This window comes from Oreochromis aureus, linkage group 9 (genome assembly GCF_013358895.1).
Source record: "Oreochromis aureus strain Israel breed Guangdong linkage group 9, ZZ_aureus, whole genome shotgun sequence".
NCBI classification, from domain to species: Eukaryota; Metazoa; Chordata; class Actinopteri; order Cichliformes; family Cichlidae; genus Oreochromis; species Oreochromis aureus.
This window is the reverse complement of record NC_052950.1, coordinates 11,262,884-11,276,460: the sequence shown is the minus strand read 5'-3', so window position 1 is coordinate 11,276,460 and position 13,577 is coordinate 11,262,884. Positions and strand designations below refer to the sequence as shown.

At 41.5% G+C, this 13,577-nt stretch overlaps 1 protein-coding gene across 1 annotated transcript in view; it reads left to right on the top strand.

Annotated features, from left to right (window-relative positions):
* The first annotated feature begins 982 nt into the window (after positions 1–982).
* Positions 983–13,577, top strand: part of LOC116312677 (receptor activity-modifying protein 3-like) — a 36,359-nt gene continuing 23,764 nt past the window's right edge. The window contains exon 1 of the mRNA XM_031730131.2: positions 983–1,328. Coding sequence (XP_031585991.1) covers positions 1,277–1,328 — 52 coding nt within the window. The 5' untranslated portion in view covers positions 983–1,276. The remainder of the gene's footprint in view (positions 1,329–13,577) is intronic.

Below are 13,577 nucleotides of genomic sequence, written 5' to 3'. Positions count from 1 at the left end.
GCACATGGTGTAACAGTAATAGATGGATAAACATATGTGTAAATGACATAATAAGGAGGATGTATGTTGCCAGTCTCTAACTGCATACATAAAACAAAAGTAGGCAGATATCCATTTTGACCACTATATTCAACATGGCATCCACAAACTGTGCCTACTCCTATGTATTTTCAATGGATTAATAATAAGCTTATGACAATGCATCAGTTTGTCGGAAGACAGTAATCAGGGTATATTTATGAGTACAATAACTATTTTTTATAGACAAAAAAATTATTTACTGCACCTTAGGCATGCAAAACAGAGCTGATGATAGACCGTAACAGTTAACTACAGAGCAATGACAATACTCTACCCTAATTCAACTGATAAACTGGCTGATCCACTTTGTTAAATAGACTAAATGGGGGGGAGGGCTGAAAGGGCTTCCCATCAAAATCCTTTAAATCCAAACACAATCAGGACATGTTTAATTTGAATTTGAGTGCGCTCAGCTGTTGCGTAATCTTAATGTTACACAAGGCTTTAATCATTTTCTGTTGTTAATCCAGGCAGACTGATTGAGGGTGCAGTGTGAAAAGAAACCACACGAGGTCAGTATTGCTTCATCGAAAAAAAAGTTTGGGTCGCTGTCACCTAAAGTGGAGCAACATTTAGACCATCGTAACTACACGATAATTAAAACGTACAAATATAATTATTTCGTTTCATTTGGAAAGACTATGAAAGCTCTTTTAAGCCGAATTATGTGAGCATGTGTTCAAATACAGAATAGGCCTGTTATTGGAGGTTATTGGTGGTGGGGGGTGACCTGTTTTTATTTGCTCCTGATGAATCCTTATTATGTCATTTACATATCAACTACAATTCCGAGTCTCACTTTTAAATGTCTCCAGCCGCCTGCTGAGAATTAATTGGTAAACACTATGTGATCCGGTGTGACTGCGCCCCCTCCCCTCCCCTCCCTCCTGAGGATGCAGGACGGGTTTACGGTCCTGAGCTCTGACTCCTGACGGCACAGAGAAGCTCCGCGATCATCACGAGGACAGTCCATAATCGCGCTCTGGCATCCGATTTCTTTCTTTTCATTTTTTTTCCCTTTTTCTTCGTTTTTTGGCGTCTTTTCTTCCCCCCTTTAAAAAACACCCTCCTTCTCTGACAGCATGATGGAACACGCTCTTTTGGGATAATTTCAAGTATGGATCGCTTTAAATGTACATTTCCGCGGAGCTGCAGCTGAGCTTTCATTCAAGTCTGACTGGATTCTCGCAGCGTGATGGATATAAATGAGTTCGCGGTGCTGAAACTTTTTGTTGTTGGGGTTTTAAGTGAGTATTTGATTGGCTGTTTTTATCTAACTATCACTGAAATCTCCTCCTCGTTCTGTCTGAGCTGTAATAGAAATTGCTTCACATAAAAACAGCTCTTTGCAGCCAGAGTTGTTTTCCATGTATCTTCATATATGCGCACTGGAGCAGGATGCCATTCTCTGATTCCGTGCTGCACATTTACATCTGCAAATGCAAATGCCCCTGCTTTGGTCTGTTGTATTAATGCGCTCCTCTGCACTGCCCAGCTGCAGAGCGCACACAGTCGTGTTCTCTAGGAAGTGTCAGGAACATCTATCATATCTCATAACTCATGCACTGAAGGGAGGATAAGCAGTGTTGTATCATGGCATCATGCCCCAGTGGACAGACCTGACCTATATATCAGGGCCAGTGGGGTTTTTTTTTTTTGTTTTTTCTTCTGGTACAAGAGTAAAATCATGTATGAAATCAGGTTTCTGTGGGGTGCCAGATGTAGATGTTCTGATGGATGGGTTGTGTTTTGCTCTGTATTGACAGAGTGCTCAGTGGTGGTGGCCATCAGTTTTAACTTGAACCTCAATAACCTGCTGTTGTGACTCTGAGCCATTTTAACAGCCTATATCCAAAGCACCATCAAAATCAGGGAGGTGTAATCCACACAATGACTCGGTGATGAAGAGGAGTTCAGTTGCAGAGACTCTTTCCACGATCTATTGAGCTGTTATATTGTTTTGGCACCATCTTGACACTCACTGAAAATACCCAGCTTACCCAGGTTTTGATTTTTAAGGACTTCTTTTGTAGTAGCTACCTCTGTACACCTGAGGTGGATAAATGAAAAAGGCTGGGTCTAACACACTGCAGAAAGTTTTTTTTAGTGGCATTTTAATGCCAGTTAAGCTTGCTGTATGCTGGAGGATGTGGTCAGTGTCTTGCCAGGACCTTCAGCCCACAGTCCCCTGGACCTCTGCCATGTAACAGCTGTCAGCGCTGTAAGGCCAAGCAAAACTTAGATGGACATTTTCTGACATGATCGTCCTTCCAAAATTCCCAGTCTGTTGCAATAAAAAGCCAAAGAAAAATAAATATTATTATGCATGCACTCAGACTGGAGAGATGGCGGAATAGCCGCAGATGCTGCTACAACAAGTTATATTCCCATGACGTAAGGACGCACAGCAGCGGTTTCCTGTGACACCTCTTGTCTGCACCAAAAGATTTTCCCATCAAGCTCCCTATTAGGGAGAGAAACCAGATGCGTTCAAAGAAAACCCGAACACACCGCACTGAGTCCCCACCAATCGCTTCCTTTTAGTGGAAGTCTGGCGTATTGGGTGCAGCTGAAAGTAGAGGAGAGGGTCCCCATCTGTGCTGCAGAAAGAGAGTGATTCCCCCTGACTGTGAGGCATCTGCTAAGCACAGTAAACAGTTATTCATACTTTCTGACAGCGAGGGGAAAAAGCCCCGGGGCCCCTCTGTTTCAGCACCATGTGAAGAAGAAGAAACGAAAAAAACCCAATGCTGTGAAAATGTGTTTTAAAGCTCTTTTAAAATGCTATTCATAGACCTGCTGGGAGATTATAGCATGGAGCTCTTTTTTAATGCATGCGGCTACCGTTTTTTCCCCCATGTGGATGTTACTATATATAGAGGTCTTATCATCTAGACGAGGCAGACATTCGCTGCAGTTTAGGAATCAAGAGAAGTCATTTGTTTAATGCTGACTGCTGAAGTTGGAGTAAATAATGAATAAAGGAAAATGCAACTTAAGGCAAAAGAAGAAGAAGCATATTTTCATTTGAGTGTTTTCTCACCGTTTACTGTCAGGGAACCAAAAATAACCATGTTTTTACAGGCTCCCTCAGCTCTAGCTCACACTATCTTTGAACATTTTACTAGTGCAAAACTGATGTGACACAACAAATAAATGCCACTGCCACTGGTCAGTGTCATCAAGCGTGGTGGCAGTCAGCAAAGCCAAACTCAACTTAGACCAGGCTTAGGCTGAGATATTTGTTTCATCCCTGGGGTGAATAAAAAAAAAGAAAAAAAAAGCTTGTTTTTGTTTTCTTGTCAACATATTTCACAAAAAGCCAAAGCCAGCTGTTGGATTTAAGTTGACTTGAATGATTTTTGAAAATGATGTGCTGTGATTAAAGCCACTTCACCGTGGTGAAACTGGTCCCAGAAGCTAAGCAGCGTTGGGCCTGGTTAGTACTAGGATTGGAGACAGCCTGGGGATACCAGGTGCTGCAAGCTTGTGGGTGGTTCAGGAGAAGGGGAGCCCTGAGGTGTTTTCCTTTGCAGTGAGAAAGTATGAATGGGGTAGAGCAAGTTGTAAAGTAATTGGAAGGTTGGTAGTTAGAGCCCTGGCTCTGTAGTCTATATGGGGAAGATACTGAAGCATTTGATGTGCATGACTATAAGACAGAGAGCTCTTACAAGTAGAAAATGTGCTTTCATGAATGAGGCATGTTGCATACAGAGTAGAAAAGCACTATATAAGAACCATTTTGTTTACCAATAAAAAACAACCTTTTATTTCTAAAGCTAAGTGTGGCTGTTAAAAGCTCACTGGCTTATTTAATATTATGGTATTGCCTTGAAACAAGGTTGTGAAAAAAAACCCATGCTTTGAAATATATGCTTTTCACAAGATCCAGTCAATTTAAAAATAATCCTGTGTCCTTAACAGAGATTAATGGCCTCAGGTTTGAGAGTAGCACGCTGGTAGTTTTTCATGTTTTTATGAGATTTGTTAAGAAAAATATCAAACACACGAAAACAAAAGTTCCACTGGAAGTTATAATGGTGAGATACCCGACCTGTTCCCACAGGTGAAGTGTCATAATAACTGTCCAACGCTGCAGTCCTCTCCCAGGTTAATCAGACATCTGCATCTGCGTCATTATACCCAAGAAAGGGCACGTGTGAGTGAAAACCGATGGTGTGAGAAAGCTTTCAGTTTTACTCGTGAACGAGTCGCTGATCCGCTGACGCTGTTACTGCTCAGCTGTAACAGCGGTGACAGCATGTTTAGAGTGTTATTAATCTTTCAGATACCTGTTAAAGTTTCATGCACCATGAGGGGCTTGAACTTTGTCTCCCCGCTCATCCTGCTCATATCAAAGTCTAATGCCGAGGTCTTCCTGAGTCCGGGCTACTGTGCAGTGTTGCTGATGGATCCATTAGTCATGTCTGTCTCTTAAATGCACAGGATTTACATGTGCATTTAAAAACAAAAAACATTTGGATAATTTTAACGTTATGTGCATTAGTGATTCATAGATGAAACAAATAAACATAGAGGTTATCATGTAGTAAAAATACTGAAATGTTTTCCTTCTCACCGATCTAAATGATGCAGCCTCACAGGACAAACTGCAGGAGTGAGGACTGAAGCTTAATGGAGATGAAGAAAAGCTCGTTGTGCTCTTCGAGGCACAAAAGCTCCTGCAGGTCAAATAATGTGAGGACGCCGCAAACCAGCAGCTCATTAGCTAATATTTACAGCGGCCGTCATTGCTGCTTGTTTCACAGCTACACAGCAAGAGGGCAGAGTTACCTGGAGACCGGACAGAGGGAAGGTTTCCCGTCTGCAGAACCGGCTCTAATGAGCTCGACTGGAAATGGGAAGTAAGCTGAATGTGCAATGATAGACTGACACCAGTTACTGATGCCATGCTTAATGACAATGTGTCATTTTATCCACAGAGGACAAAATGTTTTCAGTCGCCCAGTCACTTATTAAAAATACATACAGTTTATTTCTATAGCACGTTGTTCTGTACAAGTTGTACAAAACATACACTGTGAATAACAGTCACTAAAATGACAAGAAATATAGAGTAAAAATCAAATACAAGTAAACAAGACTGCTCAACTAGAACCTGTAAACTAGTTTTTAACAGTGTTTTAAAGTGATTGAGAGACTGGACAGCTCTTATGTAACACCAGAAAAGCCTCTGACACCTCTGCTTTAAAGCCTGGATCTAGGAATATTTAAGACAAGCTGATTGTAGACCTCAGTACCTCAAGTCACAACTGAGCAAACATCTACAGGATTACAATAGTCTAATCAAGAGGTAATAAAAGCATGAATTAGTCTCTCAAAGTCATGTTGCTTGGAGGCCTACCTCACCTTACAGAAGAGCCTTTGAAATACACTTGTCTTAACAACAGATCTAATCTGTTCATCAGATTTTAAAGCACAGTGAACAATCACACCAGGGTTTCTTACAACCATGTGGCAGTAAGAGGCTGAGAGGCCTTTCTTAGCTGTCATACCCATCTAACAGGCTGGATTGCTAGAAGTAAATAATTTCTACGTTGGTTTTGTTCAGATTGAGGAAGCTTATCTCCAACCATGACTGTACATCTTTAACAGTTCACCAGAGCCTGAAAGGAAACATGGCTGTTTGCTTGTGTTGAAGCTGTTTGTTTAAATTTCTTCAGCACAGAACGGGGTTTGCAGCAGCTGTGAGAAGGGATCATTCACAAAGCCTGCAAGATCTGCGATGCTGATGATATCACAGACTGTTGTATCGTGCCAGATCTAAGACATTAGAAAGGGAAGAGACAGTCTAGAAATGATATAGAGGAAGGGGGCTTTCAACAGGGATTGGGTAAAGTTTTAACGTAAATCAAACCTTGTCTTAGAGTAGTTTTGTTGTATTTGTGATCATTTTGGTTACTGCCATTAAACTACTGTGCATTTTGTAGATACAGAGAAAGATTTCAGTCAAAGTAATCAAAGTCAGCTTCAGGTGTTGCAGAGAGAACTGGACATGTGAAAGACGTCTGATGAAACCCCTCGAGTGCTGCCACTTGAGTCAGAATGAGTTTCAAAATGGCCAAAAAAGAGAAGAAATCTGTGGTTGTGGACGTAGAGCCAAGAAACCTCACAAGACCTCTTCATCTCCCTCCTCATTTCATTTCTACTTGAAGCAAAACCTGGAGAATAAATTATCCCAGGCTTGCGTAACACAAGTCTGCAACAGAGCCCCCGGTGGCTGATTCGCAGCGGTGTGGGGGGTGGGGTTATCTGCCAGCTTCTGACAAGGAAGAAGATTGTGAAATGAAAAGGATGATTTCTCTGATTCTGTCTGACATATTTCAAAACCCTATCCTGACCTTTCCATTTGGAGTCTTGTAGTGTTACTGGAGTCCACAGTTGAGTTTTTCTTGTAGTCAAGAGGAGTTTATTAATATTAATAATGCTGGGGAGGGCTTTGCTTTTAATGTTCAGACCTGCTTAATGTCTGTGCGGTCCCTTAAAGGGCTTTCAGACAGGATGTGACAACGGCGCCGCCGACCTCTGAAGTTATTTCCGACGGTTTGTGCCGCTCAGGCGGTGATGAGTAGGCGATCGGCCAATAGAAACCTGGCACACAAAATGAAGGAAAAGTTTATGGTTTATGTCTAATTTTCCTTAATTGTTTGATGCAAATTTGTGTCATAGACTGTATATAAATGATAGAAGTAACCACTGTAGTGATTTGTTGAATCCCACTCTGAAGCCACAAGTTCAACGAGGACGTTACATGTCGGCATTTTTGTGCAAGATTTCCTTATTAAGCAACAAAGGATATTGTTTTGTTTTGTTTTGTTTTGTTTTGTTTTTTTTACACATTTTACCTTAATTTTACAAAATCAACTCCATACTGTTCTTCATCTAACCCAGAATGCGAGTGGGGATTGAGGCACATGACTGCATTGTAGGTGACTGACAGTTGGTGTCATAAGTCACCCCCTCTGTTAAATGATGGTTGTTCCCAGTGGACATGGAGGGTGTCTCTTCTCTTTCAAACCTCGGATGAGCCGTGAAACCCCAAGTCGCCTTCTTGTCACACTCCTAAATACCTGAAACTTGTAACTGAGACCACAAACTCATTTTCTGCAGTAGTCAGTTAAAAAGAACTCTATGCAATGAGCCATTTTATTTTAAATCAGAGGAGATGCCCCCTTCAGGTCATTAGGCAGAATGCAGGTTTAAAGTACTTCCGCACTAGTGTTACTGATTTAGACTCATTGCAGAGCCAATGATGTAACCTACTTAAGCAGCTAACATTGTTGCTCACATTTACATCTGTGCTGCTGTATTTTGTGTTATTTACCACGAGCCACACATATTTCTTTATTTCCCATCTGGGTCCCCACTCACTGGGAACCTAGGAGACTATGTTTTGGGTAGGCCACTTTTTTGTCCTTTTCATTTTAACCTCTCTTCCTCCCCTCACCCCCAACCGGTCATGGCAGATGGCTGGACCTCCCTTAATCGGGTTCTGACGAGTTTTGTACGATCTACTGTACAATATAATAATAATAATAATAATAATGGATTGCATTTATATAGTGCTTTTCGGGACCCCTCAAAGCGCTTTACAATACCACTATTCATTCACTCTCACATTCATACACCGGTGAAGGCAAGCTACAGTTGTAGCCACAGCTGCCCTGGGGCAGACTGACAGAGGCGAGGCTGCCATATCGCGCCATCGGCCCCTCTGGCCAACACCAGTAGGCGGTAGGTGAAGTGTCTTGCCCAAGGACACAACGACCGAGACTGTCTGAGCCGGGGCTCGACCCGGCAACCTTCCGATTACAAGACGAACACCCAAGTCTTGAGCCTTGGGGCGACTGTTGTTGTGATTTGGCGGTATATAAATAAAATTGAATTGAATTGATTGGAATTGAGTTTCTTCCTGTTAAAAGGGAGTTTTCCCTTCCCACTGTCACCAATTGTTTGCTAAAGGGTGGTCATTTGATGGTTGGAGGTTTTTCTGTTATGATTATATTTTCTCATACTGAGACGATGATTGTTATTCTCTCATGGATAAATTCAAAAACTGTAGAAATACACTGGAGGAAACTGAATTGACCAATCACAATAGCTGTGGTTGCACTGGCCCAAGGTGTAGTCACATTTCTTGAGAAGTGGATGTCAAGGCCAGGCAGTAGGTTATGGTTTAGGATTTCAGATGGGTTTGCGGATATGATGAAGTTACAGTGCAGATTTCCCACTGACATGTACATCCCCAGTAAAACTTACGTGTGCTCCCAGTATATCTAAAGACTTTAAAGTTTCTTAACTGAGGTACTGAAGTGTGCAGATTTTTTCACTGATCTAATTGCAGAGTTCAAGGAGAAGTTCTGCATGGTCCTCTGCAGCTCCTCAAGTCAGTTCGCTTTAGTCCTGCTCTACAATGATGGGATTCATTTTTTCAGGCACCAGTTGGCATTAGTACATTTTAAATTCTGGAACTTCCTTCTATTTCCTATATTTTAAGAAATATTTGGTAAATTTCTGCTCACTAAGCCACACACTGGTAGGCTTCACTGAAAAGATGGCATGGCTGAAGCTCTCACACCAAAATAAGAACATCTAAATGCATCTAAATGTTGTGTTTCTAAATCTAACAAATACAGGTGTAATGTGTGGGCACTGGGGCTTTAGCACTGTCACAAGTGATGCAACAGCCAGGCTTTCTTTGGTAAAGTAACATGCAATGGGAACTGTAATGAATAATTATTCGCAGCAGTCAGTTTTATCATTCCTGTGTTTTCAGCACCCAGCAGTCCACTGCATTAAAATTCATTCATAATACATAATTGGTTATTATAAGCTAAGTGGCCAGCCGAATTTGCATGAGTCAGAATTTGATTCGGCTAACTTTTAATTTAACACTTTTGCAGAAGGACTCCTGCACTCGTGCTATCGCTCTCTGAGGTACCGGGCGCTAAGAAAGATGATCATTAAAGGTCTTGGATTCATTAATGCCCTCAGAGCACTCCGGTCTGTGCCGAGCCTCTGACTAAGCCTCACAATTTAAATTTGTGATAGAGTGACTCCGGGTTTTGCATGACAAACTTTCTCCTTGCCTGTGTTTTCCCCTCTGTGCTTCTTCTGCTGTCCTTTCCCTTTCACCCTCCTGTCTCTCAGGCAGACAGATGAGCATTTTTTTGGCACTGTCCGTGGCAGAGGTCTCTCACGGTCCTGGACAACCAGCTGACAGAAAGAGAGCTTTTTACAGCTGAAGCCCCTTAATATAATCTGTGGGGAACGAGGCTAAATGTCAATCTGGCTTTCTTCAGCACTGTGTAAATCACTGATTGGATGCTGACGTAGCTCGCCACCATGTCACAGCATTTTCTAAAGTACAAGGATTGATGGAGGAATTTAATGTAAAGGGATTTGTCTGGATGTATACATAATTTCCTCACGTCAGATCTCTATTTATCTGTCCAGCTGTATATCCATCCACATCCTGGATGAGATTTTGGCCACAGTCACCATGGTAATGCAGTTCTCTGCTGTGTTCTGGCTTCTTACTGCAAAGATGGTGCCAAAGGGCTCTAATTAATGGCCAGGACAAGTTGACATGTTTACCACAGATCTCTGCTGTGTGTGTGTGTGTGTGTGTGTGTGTGTGTGTGTGTGTGTGTGTTTGTTTACTGCTGCAGTCCCTCAACAACTTTGGACATTTGAGGGAAAGTGCAACTTTTTTTCCATTCTGACTGAAGGGGAGAGAAAATTGAAGTTAAAATGCTCAGTTAGATCGAGCATGAGTGCCTGTTGAGATCTCATCATGGGGCCAGAGATCTCAGATTTGTCACTGAGCCAGTTTTGGACTTTTCTTTGGGAAGAAGAGGTGTTTTGTTTTTTTTTAGCAAACCTCTGGATTTACAGCTTTGTCTTGTTCTTTGTATCTATGCAACCGTTTGCCGTCTCCAGGCCATTTGACGTTTGTTTCAAACCCGACATAAAGCGGCTGACGTGTCCCGATGGTGTGTAAATCCGTGGTGTGAAGCTGGTTTTGTCTTTTTTCAAATAAGGCGACAGAAAGTGGCTTCAGGCTGTTTGTATCTTTGTAGTTTTGAAATTAAATGCTTGTCTGAGGTTGTAGAGTGAGGAAAAACAGATGGAAGTCTGAATTCTAGTGTGGTTTTTACAGTTGAAGAAGAGCAGTTGTGCTGATTCTGCGTGTTCCCAGATTTTTTTAATCATCACATCCATCTTCCCGTCAGCATCCATCCATAACCAGCAACTGATGATCTGTGTAAGAGCACAACTCTTAATGCTCATGTAAGCTGGAAATAAAGCATTTGAAGTATATCTGCACTCAAAAATATCCTTCACCCTCAACGCACATGGAGCAATACTTCTGAGTAAAATGCAGTTGAGCTATATAAACTCAAAAAAATAATCATTAAGGAAAACGCACTTGATATAAACTCAATTTATTACCAACCAATTACATTTCATTTGACTAGATTCCATAAAATGTAACATTTTACAGCGTACTTATGTATGAAAATTAAATGGAAACGTTATATGTAATCAAACAGCTAAACTCAGCACTTTGGGCATAACCTTTACTTTAGTCTCGAACTCTGTTACAGTAACTTTGTATGATTTACAGCTCATTGAGTTCAGTTTTAATAATACAAAGAAAACCTCCGACAATCAAATGACACTCTCTGAGGAAGCACTTAGTGACAGTGGGAAGGAAAAACTCCAGATCTGTGTGACAACCATATTAAGAATATCTTCATCATAAATGACATCACAAATATCGAAGAGGAGGATAACCTGTCGATCCGTGGTGTGTTTGGATTCATCTGAAGCTTCAGTGTTCGTCTCAGTGGATTTATCGTACATTCACTGACCTCACTATTTGAAACTTTGTTTAATGTGAGCATCCACAATTGTCACCGTGTATATATGGCAGAAAATGAGGAAGAGCGCAGTTGGTCCACTTTAAATGAAAGTGCTTCATTTAGATACTCCCCGACAGACAGAAATGTCGAATGCTCGGCGCTCCCACAAACAAGCCGTGATAGCTCATCGACAGATTGCCCCCATAGGGGCCCGTTTTCTGCTGAAGCCTGGCTGTAATTTTCCTCTCCACATGGTAAATGGACTGCATTTATATAGAGTCGTTATCCCGGAAGCCCATTGCAGTGTCTCACATTCACCCACGACATGCTGCTCCACCACCTCAACTGCTGGCGCCCTACATTTATACAAACAGTATAATGGGAAGGGTAAGAAGAGCATTTATCTGCGGAAAATCCCTTGTCATGGTTTCTCTCTTCTCCACCGCTGGTATTTTATTTCTGTCTGTCTCCGTCGTGGCCATCCAGTAGTCCCCCTCTTCTCCTCCTCATCTTCCTGCTTTTGTTTGCCCAGAGTTCCTCTGTGTCTTGCACATCTGTCTCATTCTCCAGTCTCGTCTTCCTCTCCCTCCTGCCTGACCCTCAGATCCCCCCAGAGGGAAGACTCCACTCTTGATAGAAACAGCCTGGACACTTCTTCTCAAGCCTAAACGGGGTCATGGTGGGAGCAGAGAAACAGCTTGTGTTGTTAGACCAATTATTTATACCTTCTGTAAACAGTCTCACCAAGAGTGGAAGCATTCTGGCTTGTTTTCTCACCCATGTAGTGCTGTCCAGTCATGGCTTGAAGTGGGTGTGAATCACGGGTCAGTTTCGGAAAGTTACAAAAATGATGGATGGATATTTGGATGGGAGTTTCCATAACTCCATCAGTTTCCATTAGTTAGGGGAAACAGTTCAGACCCGTTAGGAGAGCGGAAACCCCCCCTGGGTTTAATCTGTACTGAAGTGAAGGAGCAGTTATAGCCTATGAGAGATGATTTTTAAGACTGATATCCATATTTGTTAATTTAAAAATCTAATATTACAAGATATTGACCAATATTTTCTTTTTTGTCATATACAATAAACATACACAGATTTTCTCAACATTTATAATGTTTTATTCACTGGTTTAAGCTTGCCAGAATCTGCTTGGATCAGCTGGTTATCCTGTTTGTGCCAAATACCTGTTTCCAACAGGTTGCTTAGTGCCCTCTGGTGGTAAAAGGTGTTGTTGATGCATATTTTTGTTTTTACAGTCATTCTCTTCTTTGCTTATTAAATTTTTATTTAACGTCTGTTATAAATGCTCAACCAGTAAAGCTAATATTGGCTGATAAAATCAGTTAAATGGGTCAGGCTCTAATAGTATTACTTTCTAATCTTTACTCTTGTTTAATTTTAGCCATGAAAAACCAGTTTGGGATCCAGAAAGAAACGGTGCCAACGTTAGAACAATCACCTCCCTCCAAATTTACCTCCTTTGTTCCTTTTCAAACTCCCCAATGGTTTTTTTCTGCCAACGTCTCTATTGTTTAGTCTCCTTCACAGAGTCCCTGAATTAATTTCTGTTTGCCTCACCTGGCACTTCAGCTGGTAGGTGCATAATAATCACTCAGCAGTCCGTCACTGTGGCTGTGCCTCACTGTAAATCCCTAAGGCTTGTTCCAATGGGGGCCGAGTGAGAATAGAAACTGATCACCATTTTTTGCAATTTCACTTCTGTCATCTCGGTGTAAAATGATTTCCTTTGTCTCGGAGAGAAATGGCTTTCCAAAGCAAGCTGAATCCATAAAAAAGTCACATTGTGTGTCTGCCAGGTGCGTCTCTTGGGAGTTAGGGCATTTTCAGATCTGCAATAAACATCTGAAGCTTTTCATCAATGCTGAGCCTTCTGCAACAGCAGCAGCAGCAGCTGGCTTCTATGGTTGACTGCTGAGAAATCCAGATTTATTTTTCTTTAGAAGGAACCCTCCTGTCATTGACAGATGCCACGTTGTGCTTTGAGCGATGTCTCCAAATATGGCGACAATATTTGATGGATTTGAGTTCATAATTTCAAACGAGAATTTTCAAACTAGCTGCAACAGAGTTATTGCTCAAGTTATTAATTAACGAGGAAGAGCGGAAGCCTAAAGCGGAAAAAGTTAAGAGACATATGGCAGGTAGTCTGGAGTGGACAACAACAGCTGTGCCATCTACTGATTTTCTGAGTTAGGAGTTTATGCTGGCAACCTCTGAGTTCCCTTTAAGAGAACATGTAATTATAATGTTTAGAGCTCAAACAGGTCATGTGGCTCAAACTGTGTATAATGTCATATTAATAGACCAACAGACAATTATCACTGTCAACTCTATGGATGTGTGGCCAGCAGGTTCAGCTTTTTCAGTTTTATCAATTTTATTATTTATATAGCACCAAATCACAACAACAGTCGCCTCGAGGCAATTGTGAGTTTTTTTTTTCTAATTAGAAATCCTTGAATAAACATGTTTGAAAACAGTCCCTTGTTTTCATATGGGACAATTTTAAACAGTAAATGAATGTGGAAATACTTAAAATATCAGCCAGTCGAGGTCAACTTTTAGTGTGAAGGTCACCACCGA